General features: G+C 37.0%; 1 protein-coding gene across 1 annotated transcript in view; it reads right to left on the bottom strand.

Annotated features, from left to right (window-relative positions):
- LOC107566014 (nuclear receptor corepressor 2-like) overlaps nucleotides 1-15,251 on the bottom strand; it is a 143,329-nt gene that overhangs the window by 18,362 nt on the left and 109,716 nt on the right. The window contains exons 7-18 of the mRNA XM_016251367.1: nucleotides 14,841-14,897; nucleotides 13,406-13,458; nucleotides 10,983-11,049; nucleotides 10,461-10,633; nucleotides 10,271-10,361; nucleotides 9,081-9,259; nucleotides 6,472-6,526; nucleotides 6,239-6,337; nucleotides 3,954-4,081; nucleotides 1,973-2,023; nucleotides 1,650-1,807; nucleotides 963-1,025 (exon numbers count right to left, since the gene is read on the bottom strand). Coding sequence (XP_016106853.1) covers nucleotides 963-1,025; nucleotides 1,650-1,807; nucleotides 1,973-2,023; nucleotides 3,954-4,081; nucleotides 6,239-6,337; nucleotides 6,472-6,526; nucleotides 9,081-9,259; nucleotides 10,271-10,361; nucleotides 10,461-10,633; nucleotides 10,983-11,049; nucleotides 13,406-13,458; nucleotides 14,841-14,897 — 1,174 coding nt within the window. The remainder of the gene's footprint in view (nucleotides 1-962; nucleotides 1,026-1,649; nucleotides 1,808-1,972; nucleotides 2,024-3,953; nucleotides 4,082-6,238; nucleotides 6,338-6,471; nucleotides 6,527-9,080; nucleotides 9,260-10,270; nucleotides 10,362-10,460; nucleotides 10,634-10,982; nucleotides 11,050-13,405; nucleotides 13,459-14,840; nucleotides 14,898-15,251) is intronic.

The following is a 15,251-nucleotide window of genomic DNA, read 5'->3' on the forward strand; positions in this document are numbered from 1 at the left end:
GGGTGGATAATTGAATCATAAAATTACTATTGCTTTGCATTAATAAATGCAGTTAATAATCATTTTTACCTGTTTATTTCTTGGTAATGCACATTTGACAGTAAAGCACTGAGCTTAAGTTGGGAAGCATACAAAATTTACTTTTATTAACAGTAACATGTGAAAAATCAAACTTTTATAAGGAAAATGTATATATTCTAATCTTAATAAATGTACCATTATTCTTCTACCATTACTCTATAGTATTATACTGAAGTGACCAAAAACTTCAGTGATTATAAAAGGAGCGCTCTTTACTTGCTTTATGTGATTCAGTCGCTAATTGAATTTTTTTTTCAAGTCACTGTGACATTTGTCATTTCATACACAAAAAAAGTGCAAAACTTTGACAAAATTAGATTTCTTGATGATTTGATATTTTATACTAATTTTATACTATGAATTATAGTGATTTTATAATATCCAAATATAAAGCAAAAAAGAAGAAATTAATGACTAATGAGTCAATAAGTGCTCCTCTGCTGCCGTCTACTGGTTATAGTGGTAATTTGATGTCTTTTTTTATTTTAAAAATGTTGTTTACCACAAAGTATGTTTTGGTCATCCCATTAAAAATAACATTTAAAAGGGATCATTTTTAGAGCTTTAAAGTGCTGGAAATAGTTGCGTGAAATACTTTAAAATCATTGAAAAGTGCATGAATTTATCTCAAAAGGTTGTACAAACCCTGAAATGAATGCCACAACACCATGGTTATAGTTGGCATAACTACTTTTGGTTTTCCATGTCAGCGATGTTTGACTGCTTCTCACTAAATCTAGAAGCAGCCTTATTCATTCTGCTGTGAATTCAAATGCTTCTGACTGGATCTTAATTGTGTTTGCACAAATGGCTCCATACAGCGGGAATATTGTCCAGTCAATAAATGCGGTAGTGACAAATTAACCAACATGGGTTCTGACCTTTCTTTGCTGTCTCCATCTCCTCTTCAGTCCAACGAGAACTTTCATTCATCTCCAGGTTTGCTAAAAAAAGATAAGAAAAGATGAATGTCATGCAACGTGAGATAATACCTAAGTCTCTATAATGCAATTCAGCGACCATCTTGGTAACAACCCAGGTTGCTGTTTACTTTCCGTCTACATGAATGGGAAGAGATCAAAACCTCCAAAACTCTTTTAATAAAATTGTTTCAATAAAATATTTTGATAAGCAATTAAATCTGACAAATCTAACTGGTATAAAACTATTTTTTAACACAAATCAGGCAATCAAATCAATAAATAAAGTGTGTAATGCAAGAGGTAGTAGACACAAAATAAAGGTTGCAAATTCATATCCATACTTTAAATTACTTAAAACTAATCCAAACTAAAAGCACAAAGCACAAACTTGTGAAAATGACTCAAGCTCTTATGACATTAGTAAGGCAGTGTTTTGACCCTTATGCTGTAATAGGGGACGTTTTTAAATGAAGCACAATTTTGGGAAAACAGAAAAGTGAAGTTATAAAACTACAAGTGGGACAGTGTTATACAATAAAAGGTTGTGCACAGTTAATTTGCAGAGCAAAACAAAGAACTCATTTGAACACATGTGACCTCAGAGACACACTGAAAAAAGTAAATGGTATGTGAGTGTGTGCTAACCCAGCTCACTGCTTAGCGGTGAAGTGTTTTCTTCCTGCTCATTGGTCATAGAGCGAGTGACTCGTCCTTTCCGGTGTCCTCGGCTGTTTGCAGTGCGCCGGCCTTTAGCGGTTATAGGAGGCTCTTTCTCCTCCCCGTCCTCACCAGAGGTGTCATCTCTGCAAGAACAGAAAAAAAAATCATTATCATAGTCGCATTATGCTCTTATCGCAGCAAAATTATTCACACATCATGTTTGATTATCATCCATCATTTGAATTTTTTTTATCAATATCAATATGATTACATCAATACGGAAAAACATTTATATTAGGCATGTTTACCTCAATTCGAGTATATTCTTGTTTTTATGATGGGTTTCAAGAGCACAGAATCTTTTAAAATATATATACATTATGTATAATGTCACTAAGCAGGCAAAAAAATAGAGCAATAGATAAAATGCTAGAACGATTGATAAGAGTGCTAGAACGATAAATAGAATGATAGATAGATAGATAGATAGATAGATTGATAGATCGATAGACAGACAGACAGACAGACAGACAGACAGACAGACAGACGGATGATGGGTAAATTTAAAAAAAAAAATTAAATCAGAGCATTCCTATTAGAAAAAATATTTTTAAGGTAACTTGCTGATAGTACACACAGAACCAAAAAAATGAACCATACATGAACGTGAACACACTATGCAAATGCTGGCTCACTAGCAGTACGGCACAGTGTCAGGAAGTGGCTGTGGGATGAGCAGACCCTCATTTATCTTACCTGCACATTATCCATCTTGCAGATACAGTACTAAATATAGGAGCAGCAGCTGTGCCCGCAGGTTGTGAGAATCATAGGGGAAAAGTCAGAGAAATGCACAGAATCTTTTAAAATATATATATACATTATGTATAATGTCACTAAGCAGGCAAAAAAATAGAGCAATAGATAAAATGCTAGAACGATTGATAAGAGTGCTAGAACGATAAATAGAATGATAGATAGATAGATAGATTGATAGATCGATAGACAGACAGACAGACAGACAGACAGACAGACAGACGGATGATGGGTAAATTTAAAAAAAAAAATTAAATCAGAGCATTCCTATTAGAAAAAATATTTTTAAGGTAACTTGCTGATAGTACACACAGAACCAAAAAAATGAACCATACATGAACGTGAACACACTATGCAAATGCTGGCTCACTAGCAGTACGGCACAGTGTCAGGAAGTGGCTGTGGGATGAGCAGACCCTCATTTATCTTACCTGCACATTATCCATCTTGCAGATACAGTACTAAATATAGGAGCAGCAGCTGTGCCCGCAGGTTGTGAGAATCATAGGGGAAAAGTCAGAGAAATGCACAGACTCGGCTTAATGCACTCATTTAATGTATAGCTGGCATGCTGGGGCGTATACTTAGGCCTGTGTATTCGGGCCAGTGCTAATGTGCTTTAATCACACCCTACAGTACTGCTGACTACACAGGTTTAGTTTAGATTAATACACTGTTACCTGTACTTCCCAAGAGTATATAAATACAGTGTGCACCTGCGAGTGAACTAGTGTTCAGAAACTAACAGCTCACTAAATTAGGCTGAAATGATACAGAACAGCATTTGTACATAGCCATTGTTTAGTGAAAACTAGAAGGCTGTGTTTCTACTTGGAATGTCAAAAGGGCCAATTTATTATGCTGTTAATATTAATCAAATAACAATATTGAGAAGAAAAAGACAAACCCAGTCAAAGTTTTGTTGCTATTTATAACTTGAATAAATGTATTTATTTTAAATGTTTATATAAACTAAAAAATTTTATATATTTATTAAAATGCATATAACTATATTTGAATGAATATATGAAATTTTTATTTTATATACACATTTTTGCATTAAATATATTTAACCTGTTTTTTTATTACGGTTTACTTTATTGATTACTTGAAAAACTTGAATCAATGTTTAATTGAAAGTAACTGTAAATTAAATTAAATTAATTAATTGATGTGACACTGAAAAAAAAAAATAGTATTAGCTCATTTTTGGTATCATGACCACAGTTCTATCCTAGAGTCTGTAACACGCAAAAAAAAAAGCAATGAGTGGCAAGTCAGCAGAATGCTTTTTCCACCTGCCGGTTACACAACTGTACCTTCACTGTTTAAGATGAATCACAGAAAAAAAGAAAGTTGTAGGGCCACAGGTTCAAAGGATTTGATGAGAGAAAATGCAATGAAAAAAACAGCTGATGGATGGGTGTGAGATGAGAGGGAGAGAAGGCGAGTAAAAGAGAGAAAGATACTCACTTCATGCCATCCTCTTTCTCATCTCCCTCTGCTTTGTCCTCCTCGCGGTCTCCCTCTTTCTCTCTCTCCTTGTCGTCTTTCTCCTCCTGGCTGTTGCGGTTCACCTGTTGCTGTGTCTGTTGGTTATTCTGTGAATACAACCAATCAAAACACAGCAAATTAAAACCATTTAAATCTAATTAAAATCATCTAAAACATTATTTCCACCCAAAAAAAAAAACATAACTCTCCCATTTGGAATAAATGGACATCCTGATTCAATTGAAAAATTAACTCGCAAGCTCAAGTACACCAATGGTGCGCAAAAAAAAAAAGCTGCCTGGAACCAGGACATTGTTCTATAAATCTCTTCGTAATGAAAAAAAAACACCCATAAGAGGAGGTGGTGCTCCTATCACCCAGGCCTCAGTTCTATGTATCTGGGTTTTCCTTCACATAAGAATTCCATTTTGAATTATGAGGCAACATAAACCATCTATTTTTGTCAGGAAAGAGAGAGTATGATCCACTACCGCTACTACGAAAGGGAAAATGGATGACAGAAGGATGAAGGGGGAGGGGACAGAGACCGGATCTGAGTGGACTCCGGACGGACAAATGAATGGAGTGAAAGAGTCTCGACATATCCAAGCTCCGATTCTGCCTCAGAGCTTTTCAATATGACAGACAGCACCTCATATAACCTTACACACACACAAACAGGAAGCTGACAAATGTATATGAATGTCATCATTTCCCACATGATTGTGTGCTAACATAAATGTTTTTGCATAATGGAATTCAAGTTTTTCAAATCTTTGTAACATTATAAATGTATTTACTGTCACTTTTGATCAATTTTATGTGCCTTGCTGATTAAAAGTATTAATTTCTTTCATTAAAATTGTTCCAACCCCAAACTTCTGTATTTCACCTGAGGATAGCCAAATTACAGTACAATTTCCAAATTTTACTTGAAATTTTAACAAATACATTTCAGCAAAATTAATCTTCCATGCTAACCATTCGATTCCAAAAAAAACAAAACAATTTTTCTCTGAAAACAATCAAATTAGATGTAATGTCAGCTGCACACATCCCTCATTACAGTGCTGCATGAACACACTCAGTTATTCATGCACAGTTAAGCACACATATACAGATGCACTCATCCACACAGTAACTCGCTTTCTGTTTTTTTGTCTCCCTTTTGTTCATGCTTTCTTTCACCCATCAGGCTCATCCCACTGTATCCCTCTCTTTCTGTGTTTGTGGCACAGGCTGAGAACGTTTTAATGTGAGCCCATTAAGATCAGGCGATATTTAATGACCTGAGCAGAAACGCTCCAGCACCAGAAGACCAGTAAAACAAATGTGTTTGGGCTGTGGGCTCATTATTCTATCAGATTTTATTGCTATTATTGCAGGCAACACACACACACACACACACACACACACACACACACGCAGCTCTCACTCTAACAACTTCAACTCATGTTCTCCTGCTTCAAAAAAAACAAAACACAAACAATAGATACATTCACAATGCAACAGTTTCATGAATCGCTCTGTGCGTGATCTTACACACACGTACAGAAATTAATAAGTGTGTAAGATCAGGAGAGAATCACTGCAGACTCTAACGGTAGCTAGATAATTACTTCATATAGTTTGACCTCACTTTGAGGTGTGCGCCTGTGATACTCATTAGAATCACGCTGATTTATTTTTAATAACACACTCTCATTAAAAAGACAAGCTGAATTCACACCGGCACTATAAAGACTATAATCATGAGGTACGTGCTGTAAATGAGGAGACAGATCCACAAGCAAATAAACAATGTTTATATAATTTAATATAGCATAATGCCATAGTCAACAACCTTGAATTTTTCAGGGCTTATGCTGCATTCCATTCAACTCGGAAAGTCATAATTCCAGCTTTCTACTTGGAAAGTGCAATAGGACACCACTTGATGCAGAACTTTCAATTTCAACACTCTTTTGCAGAAGTCTACAATTGATTTTGCAGAGACTTTGGTGACATCATGCAAAATAGCAGGACTTTAAGCATATAACATACCAGTGTTACAACATTACACAATAATAAACCTGTTTACAATGTATAAAATATCATAAATTATCTTCTGTTTATAATCACACATCTCAAAAACTAATTCTAGCATTGGCGTTTTGTTTCTTTATACATCCTTTTCCAAGTAGGAAAATCTCACACCCGACTTTGAATGAAATGCAGCATTAAAGCGTCAAAAGGCATGCTGGGAGATGTAGTCTCATGCTCACCTGGCTCCTGCCTCGGCGACGGTAGCTCCTGCGAACAATGTTCTTGTAGTTCTCATTCTTCTTAGTCAGGTAGTAGAACAGGACACACTCAGCCACCGTCTGTGGAAGGACACACACGCAGAGCACTTCAGACCTTACTCGTTCTGCTCATACACTCTCATCATATTCATGCACACTGCCTGCAGTGCAAACAACGAGATGAAGAGGATGGTATTAATAAAACACAGGTGTACCTTTCTCTCCAGAAAGGAGGCTATCAGGGCAAAGTTTTTTGGGTGCTGGATAAACCTGCAGTGAGGGAGAGGAGGAGCTGTGATACAGAGCAAACACAACCTTCAAATGCTGTATTTTACGGTTTAATTCTTTCGCTAGATATTTCAGCTGAACAAATTTTCTATAGCATCCTTTTTGGTTAAAGTGAAATCAAGACACAATTAATAATAGGGGTGGGAATCACAAGATACCTCACGATACGATATGATACATGGCTCACGATACCGATAATATCAATTCTGTGCATATTCTGTGATAATCGATATATTGCTAGACAATCCTATAATTATACATCACGATATCGGTCTATGAAAACAAAATGCCTGTGAAAAGGTTAAGTGCAGGTTTTCTCTCTTATTCAAGTCCAAACTGCTGAAAATTTTGCAAAAATTTGCAAAAAGTTAGTGGTCCCCAGTGACTTCCACAGCATTTTTTCCCTATGAAAGTTAACGGGGACCAGCAACTTTTTGGTTACCCACATTCTTCAAAATATTTTCATTATGTTCAGCACAAGAAAGAAATTAATACAGGTTTGGGACAACATGAGAATTAAAAATTTTTGGGTGAACTATCCCTTTAATGACAAGCAGCAGCATGTTTAGTACAATTAGTCTGCTGTCGCTTTAAGAGCTGCACGCATCTAAGATACAGGCACGTTTTTCTCTCAACGGTTTACTTTCAATTTAGACATAACCAACTGTGCTTATATGTAAACCTTGTGTGTTTTTGACAGTATTAGCACATTCGGACGCAAAAGATAAACTTAGTCCAGTAATCAGGTGCTGTTTGTCAGGCTTTTTAGTAGGGCTGTGCGATTAATCGAAATCGTCATAAAATCGCAATTTGAGCGTGCACGATTTCTAAATCGCTTTATAGCACGATTTTCCGCGCCCCCGACCTCCCGCAGTATGCTATCCGAACTATTCAGAATGCAGCGCGCCTAAATGGAGCACGAGAACAGAACAGTCCGGGCGGGCATACAAACGTATTTTTTCTGCACCCATGTTAACAGATCAGAGTGTTCACACTGCACCGGCAGTGCGCTCCAGGAGCGGTGCGTCTGCAGCAGTCATGCGGCGATCGTTTCCGCACGGAATCTAATTCTGCTATGCTGCATGCACTGAATTAAAGTGACAGCGCATTATTCGTGGTAAAAATTAACATGGATTGACACGGAAATTTAGTGATTACACCATAAATGCATATAATTAAAGTCTACTGTTTCACAGTCAACACCTGGATTTTTGGCTAGATTTAAAACAAGGAACAGTTCACTTTTAGATAAACAAGGCAAATGTTTTTGTCTGCCATATGTCTGTTCTAGAGAGTAGAGACATTTTGTTACACCTTTACTTAGTGATCATTTTGCCTTATGTCTGTTCTAGAGACATGTTACAGCTTTTTGATAAAGCTCTAATTGGTTTTCTTTTGGAAATATGTTTCAAATTCACACTGAATGCATTAATGACTGTAAAGCATGTCTGTGTGTGTCAAAATTGTGATTAAAATCGAAATCGCAAAATTGATCAAAGAAATCGCGATAGGTTTTTTTTGTCCATATCGCAAAGCCCTACTTTTTAGTCTGCGTGCACTTCAAGTGTACATGCTCAGAAAAAGTGCATGTCAGAACCGCACATGAATTAAACGTTAAACTGGCAAGGCTTTAGAGCACATGCAAATAATGCAGTTCTTGCATATTGCGTACTCTTTGTCGATTTTGTTTGTCCCATCGATGGTATAAAAGTCGAAGTGGGTCCAGACTTTGGACTTAACATGGCTGGTACATCTATTATTTTACTTACACTGCTGTCCGCCATCCTGTTAAAAAATATTTTTCTTAGCTAGTTAACTTATGTTCATGTTTCACAATTATTGCAATCTTATTCTATTGTGTCTGTTTGGCGCACATGTGTGCTGCGATGCTTGTTCATTTAAGTCTGTGAAGTTTAGCAGAGAATTGTATGCAAAAGGCTCCTGACAGCAAAATGGAAATATTCCCATGACTTTCTAACATTTACAGATGGAGAATATAACTGTGAAATGTAAGTTATGCACTGAGGAAAACAGCACAAAAGCATTAAACAGCACAAGTAGCCTATCTGTCAGCAGCACATGAGTCACTTTAAATCATACATGTTAACTATATCTTACCAGTTATTTTAAAGCCCTTAATATAAAGCATGTCTCATGTTTAGAATAAATTGGATTATGCACTTTTCCCACAGCAGCTCACTCTATGTCCTCTTCTATTATTCAGATGCGCTCTTATCAAACATATCATATCAAACCATATCGCCTTATAAACATATTATCGTACAAACTCGATATACCGCCCAGCCCTAGCTTACATCAGCCCATTGATGTAGATTTCAGCTGTTCACGTTTCACCTAGTGCTGCACCACTAGCCAACCATCAAACACAACCATATGCACACAAACTGCTGAGCTCTTGAAAACCAGGAGAGGGATGCTAAACCACAGGCTGATGCATTTTAATACCGATTTCGTAACTCCTCTTTCCTTCAAGCAAAATCAACACGCACATCAATGCAATGAGGACAGAACGTACTTCTCACGGAAAGTGTCCTTCTCCTGTTCACTCCACATGTTCATGACCTGTCTATCTTTGTAGACCTTCATGGGATCGGCCATCAGCCCATTCATGTTGATAAACTTTATTCTCTGCTGCTCGGCATCAAACAGCATGGGAGGAATCACAGCTAACTGACGCATCTGCTTCTCTGAGTTCTGCAGTGAGAGAGAGAGAGAGAGAGAGGAAGAGGCAGTCACTAATATGAAATGAAAATAAATATGCGAAAAGAAACAGAGAAACAGTAATGCCAAAAGCAAGGCAGATACAGTCAGCAAAAACAGGCCACTGAATCTTATGTCTGTGTTTAGGAAGTGCATCAGCCACAAAACCCAACTGGTTGTGTAAGAGACCTTTAGTTGTTAATTCACTATTTGTGCACTTTTTCCAGACAGATACACAAACAATCCTTTTACATTCAAGAATATGCTTGTCTATTGAGTATTTTCTCCATAATTGTTCTTGCAGCCCCTTAGTATATAAAATACAGTTTTGGTAACATATACACTACTGTTCATGCTTGGTAAGACTTTTATGATGTTTTTGAAAGAAGTCTCTTATGCTCAAGTCTCTTTTTTTTTTTTGATAGAAATATTTTGTAATACAAATATTTTACTGCCACTTTTAATCAATCTAATGCATCCTTGCTGAAAAAAATAATTTATTTAAAATAATCTTATTGACTACAAATATTTAAAAGGTAGTGTATAATACATGATTTGACTAATATTTTATTAGACAAAATAAAACAAAACAAAAAACTGCTGCAAAGGCGTATCTTTAACTATATGTTGTCATATGAACAGTCTGCGACGATAATGATTCCACAAAACCATTTTTGCTTCACTCACCAAATTCTCACTAAGTTAATTCAGTATATGATTCAGATTAATTCAGATGGCTCAACTTGTGAGTTGTTGATTTATTAAAAGAGCCAGCTTACTGTATATTAAATTAATTAAAAGTATTAATTAGATTACTGTTACGAATGCACAGCACAATATGAAGAGATGTGTCTTGACATTAATTCATAGTACAGAGTGTTTTATCACAAATTCAAACTGCAAGCTCACAACTATGGTAAAATGTATTCTCCATCTACGTTGCTGTAGATTTGGCACTGAAAAGCAGTGCAGGAAACAATGCGTTTATTCAAGCTCCAGCCCTACCTCTTGCTCTGAGATGCCGTCGATGATCTCAGAAACCTCATGTTCACTGCGAGCTGCTGAGGCCAAACCCCCACCTCGCTGAGCCACTCTACTGTAGTGAATCACATAAATATAGATATAAATACACTTATGAAACCACACATAACCATGCAAATATCTCCAAAGCTCATAACAACACAAGACCACTCACTTCTGCATACGCTCCTGCAGCTCTCTCTGTTTGCGGATCTCAGGAAACTGCTTTTCGTAATACTCCCGCACTTTGCTCTCTTTGGCTCTGCGACGTGGGTTATTCTCGATGCGCTCAACTTTCTTCTCCCAGGCCTCCATTAGCTGGTCGTAGCGCTGGCAGAATTTCTGTTCCTGAGCACACCAGTCAGAAAATAAAGGATGAATATAAAAGTCTAGACAGCGTATGCTGCAGTAGAGTCATCAAGAGAGGAAACATTCGAATGAAAGTAATTACTGAATGCTAACAGTTCCAGTGTAGTTTTTAATAACCCCATTATTCAATAACTACAATTCAACCAATTAAATGACATCAATTAACTACTCTTTCCTAACACTGGGATCCTCATTGGGATCCAATGGAAGGTTATTCTTGTTGTCTTAGTAATGAATACATAAATGTGCCCAATATTTAGGTACTGTGAGCTGCAACAGTGCCATCCTTCTGTGTGTTTTGTGTGTGCATTTGAGTGCTTTCACTTACCCACTGTTTGCGAGCATGATTTCTTCTTTTGAAATACAGAATGAGCTTCTTCCTCATTGACTGATTTCTGTAAAAGGGGAATACATAATAATTAAACAACATAAAATGCCACCTCTAAACTTCAGCTGTGATGTGTCTCATCAATATTTGCATATACAAGAGAGTCCAAGTGTAAGCAATCTTTGTGCGACAAAGCAAAGGCAGTCATATTTTGCATAGTTCTAGGACCCTAGTTCTAGGACCCGGAAATTGTAAGTCTGATCACTTGGAAAAGGAACAGCAAAAACGGCACTAGCAACATTCCTTAGGACCACTAAAAATTTAACAATAAATTTAAGATAACATAGCTCAATGCAAATTACATTTTCAAATATATTAATATAGAATGTTATTTTTTAATTGTAATAATATTTTACAACATTACTGTTTTAATGTATTTTTGATCAAATAAATGCAGCTTTGGTGATCCTAAGAAACTTCTTTTAAAAACATAAAAATCATACTGACCTCAAACTTTAAGTGTAATGTTTGTTTGTTTGTTTATTTGTGTGTTTAAGAGAGTTAGCTAGCTAGTTACCTAGCAATGCAGGTCAGATTAGTAATCATCTTTCAAACAGCAGAGGTCACGACCATTAATTTACTCGCATTTTGCGTTAAGTCCTACACGAGGGTGTGTGCATCTTTCAGCAGTTTAGACAAACTGCGTATTTATGCCAACATGTCGAGGGAAGCCAGCCTGGTATCATGTGCATTTGATGAGACACTGGTGCACTTGGCAGAATCTCTTTGAGTCATTGGTTTGTGTATTTACTTGTACGAGTGAGATTAGGCGTGTAGGTGCAGAGGTGGCACTGCACCTATTGGCACTGCAGATGCCTATTTGGCATCTGCAGATGGCAGGATTAGCTGCTGTGCGAGACGTGCTGGAACCAAGAATGCAGCTCAATGCCCATGATCTACCCACACATCAACTATTACACAAATATTTCCCACTGGTGCTGCTCAGGTTGATAAAGGACTCCTGAGAACAAAACCCTCAATTGTGTGTGATCAAAGAACAGCTGAAATACATCTTTCTCAAACATGTATTTGCCTGTCTATAAATTATGAGGCCAAATAACCCAAAAGATCACAGAAAGACTGGAAGTGGGGGATTTGTTAACCACCATAAATAAAGGCAAAAGAAGGTCCACTGTCAATTAAGCAGAGTTGTATGAAATATAGCTCACACCAAAGTCAATTTCAAACCAAGCAGCTTTCTGGTGGTCATCGCGGCGAATTTGACCAACTTGAACACAGGTGTTCAAGAAATCTGTGAACTTTTTCGCCTTATGCAAAGCTCTGATTATAGTTTCTATATTTTTCCTATTTAAAACTTGACTCTTCTGTAGTTACATCGTGTACTAAGACATTGTGTATTTTACGTCGGTCTTAGTACACGAAGTCAAGTTTTAAATAGGAAAAATATAGAAACTCTTTGGTCATTTTTGAGCGAGATGCTAACGGTCTAATCAGATTTAATGACCTATGCTAAGTTAAGCTAAAAGTGCTACCGCTAGACCCGGAGATCAGCTGAATGGATTCGAAAATGGTAAAACTCAACTGTTTAACTCTAGGGGAGTTGGAAAATGAGCCTATTTTCAAAAATAGTGGAGTGTTCCTTTAAAGTCTCTACTAATGAGCTGATGAGTTAAATAGGTGTGTTAGATGAGGGAGACAGTGCTGGGGTGCTCCAGGACCGTTTTGAAAACCATTTCAGAGACATAAAATAATTGTTTTTACTGATATACAGCCTGACAACATCTCATCTGACCGCAGTTCACTGTTGTTCTACTGAAGCTCCCTCATCACCTGTACCTTTGCCACACTCGTTTGACTAGCACCTGGCACTGAGGTGAAGTTGTAGTACATGTCTGAAAAGTCTCCCATTTGATATGGTCTTAAAGATGTTGTGTGTCTAAATAAATGCAATTCTTTTCAAGAAAAAATAGAGACAGAAGCAGCAGTTGTGAGGGGGTGGCCAACCCTAGCTCCACCCCTGCATTAATTGCGTTAAATACTAATATTAATATTAATATCAATATTAATAAATACTAATATACTATTATAACATTTTAACACGTTGAACTGAAAAAAATTAATTGTCTGCTAAAAATTACACAGAAGATTAAAATTAATTCAGCAAGTGAGAGACTAAATAAACATTTAAGGAACTGTAATATTAGAATATTTATTGGGCTCTATGCTTGTGTGCCTACAATGCTAGTTCTAAATTTCATTCCTCAATCATTATAAACGCTGCAGTAATACAGGCGGCATATACGCATGATTGTAATTGTTTAAGCTACAGATCTGTCTCTCAGTGGATGGAGTTGTTTTTGGTTTTGACGGAAAGAGCAAGAGATACAGATAAATATACTCACATCTTGATGTTCTCATGGTACTGCTTGGTATCAGACGGTTGGTTGTATAAAGGCTGTAGGAGAGACAGATGAAAGCAGTGGAGTTCAGTTTCACACACACACACACACACACACATCAATATATCCCAGCTCTGGGAGAACTTCTTTTTCTATCGTCCCATTTTTCAGCCAAGCCCAGAAACACAGAAAAGAGTGTCTTCTCCAACACCACATCTAAAATCTTCTGCTATCATCATCGCACACTCGTTTGAGACGTCAAGCGAAGGATTTTTCCGTGGGGAAAATGGACATGTTGCAGTGTGTCTCTTCTGTCACAAAGCATCACAAAGACGTGGCACCAGATGGGCTGTTCTATCACCTCGATTATCAATAAATTTGCGCCAAAAGTCTCTGCTCAAGGTCAACAGCCATGTTGTAAACAAATAGGCAGCAGTGCATGTAGTCACACACACACAGGCTCACAGGCTGAAGGAGTTCATATTTCATACTGTGGAGGTAAAGTTACAGCAGTAGGTTTTCATACATCTCAAATGCAATGATCACATAAATACATATACATATACATATACATATACATATATATATATATATATAAAAACATATGTGTATATATATAAAACATATGTGACCCTGGACCACAAAACCAGTCTTAAGTCGCTGGGGTATATTTGTAGCAATAGCCAAAAATACATTGTATGGGTCAAAATTATAGATTTTTCTTTTATGCCGAAAGTCATTAGGATAATAAGTGAAGATCATGTTCCATGAAGATATTTTGTAAATTTCCTACCGTAAATATATCAAAACCTAATTTTTGATTAGTAATATGCATTGCTAAGAACTTCATTTGGACAACTTTAAAGGCGATTTTCTCAGTATTTCGATTTTTTTTTATTCCAGATATTCAAATAGTTGTATCTCGGCCAAATGTTGTCCTATCCTAACAAACCATACATCAAAGGAAAGCTTATTTATTCAACTTTCAGATGATGTATAAATCTCAATTTCGAGAAATTGACCCTTATGACTGGTTTTGAGGTCCAGGGTCACATATTAATAAAAGATGAATTAAGAAATCAGCTCATTCGTTTCAGAAAAAAACCTGCTAAACACTGTGATAAATTTTGAGTAACACTGCAAAGAAAAACAACATTATGAACACGACTGTGAGATATGCTGTCACAGGATATGATGACATAAACTGAGGACAGTCAACGTCAACTCTGACATAATCAGCTGATGAGACACCTGACCCCTTGACACTGTGCAAGTACACGAGCTGAACTGATACTGCTATAAAACAAATATATTGACTCTATTAGCATCGGCTGACATCATAAGCTTTTTTTTAAAAGAGAAGATTGATGGAAAAAAGAGGGACGATGTGTGAAAGAAGGATAATGGAAAATAAATATGAGGAGAAATGTGGACTCACTAGCTCCACTCGAGGTCCGAGTCCCTCCAGGATCCGGTGAGCCTCCTCTGCCTTTTTCTGTTCAAAAAACACACAGCACACATGTCAGCGGCACATCAGCAAGGCAACACACCTTAAACTCTCTCTCTAGCGCACACACATAAACAAGACAGTGTGTAAGGGATGTACTATTAATAGAGCTCTCAACAGAAGACACTCACTGCCCTCTGCCTCTCTCCCCTCTCTCTTTGGGAAAGTAGAGAGAGAGAGAGAAAGAGGGGGAGAGGGAGAGAGAAAGAAGGCTGGGGAGGTAATTCAATTAGATGCAATAAAGAAAGAAGAATCTATTACATTCTGTGCTGTCTTGCTCAAATGCAGAGAGAGAGAGAGAGAGAGAGAGAGAGAGAGAGAGAGAAGAGAGAGAGAGAGAGA

Source organism: Sinocyclocheilus grahami, unplaced genomic scaffold (assembly GCF_001515645.1).
Source record: "Sinocyclocheilus grahami isolate Dianchi unplaced genomic scaffold, SAMN03320097.WGS_v1.1 scaffold1041.1, whole genome shotgun sequence".
NCBI lineage: Eukaryota > Metazoa > Chordata > Actinopteri > Cypriniformes > Cyprinidae > Sinocyclocheilus > Sinocyclocheilus grahami.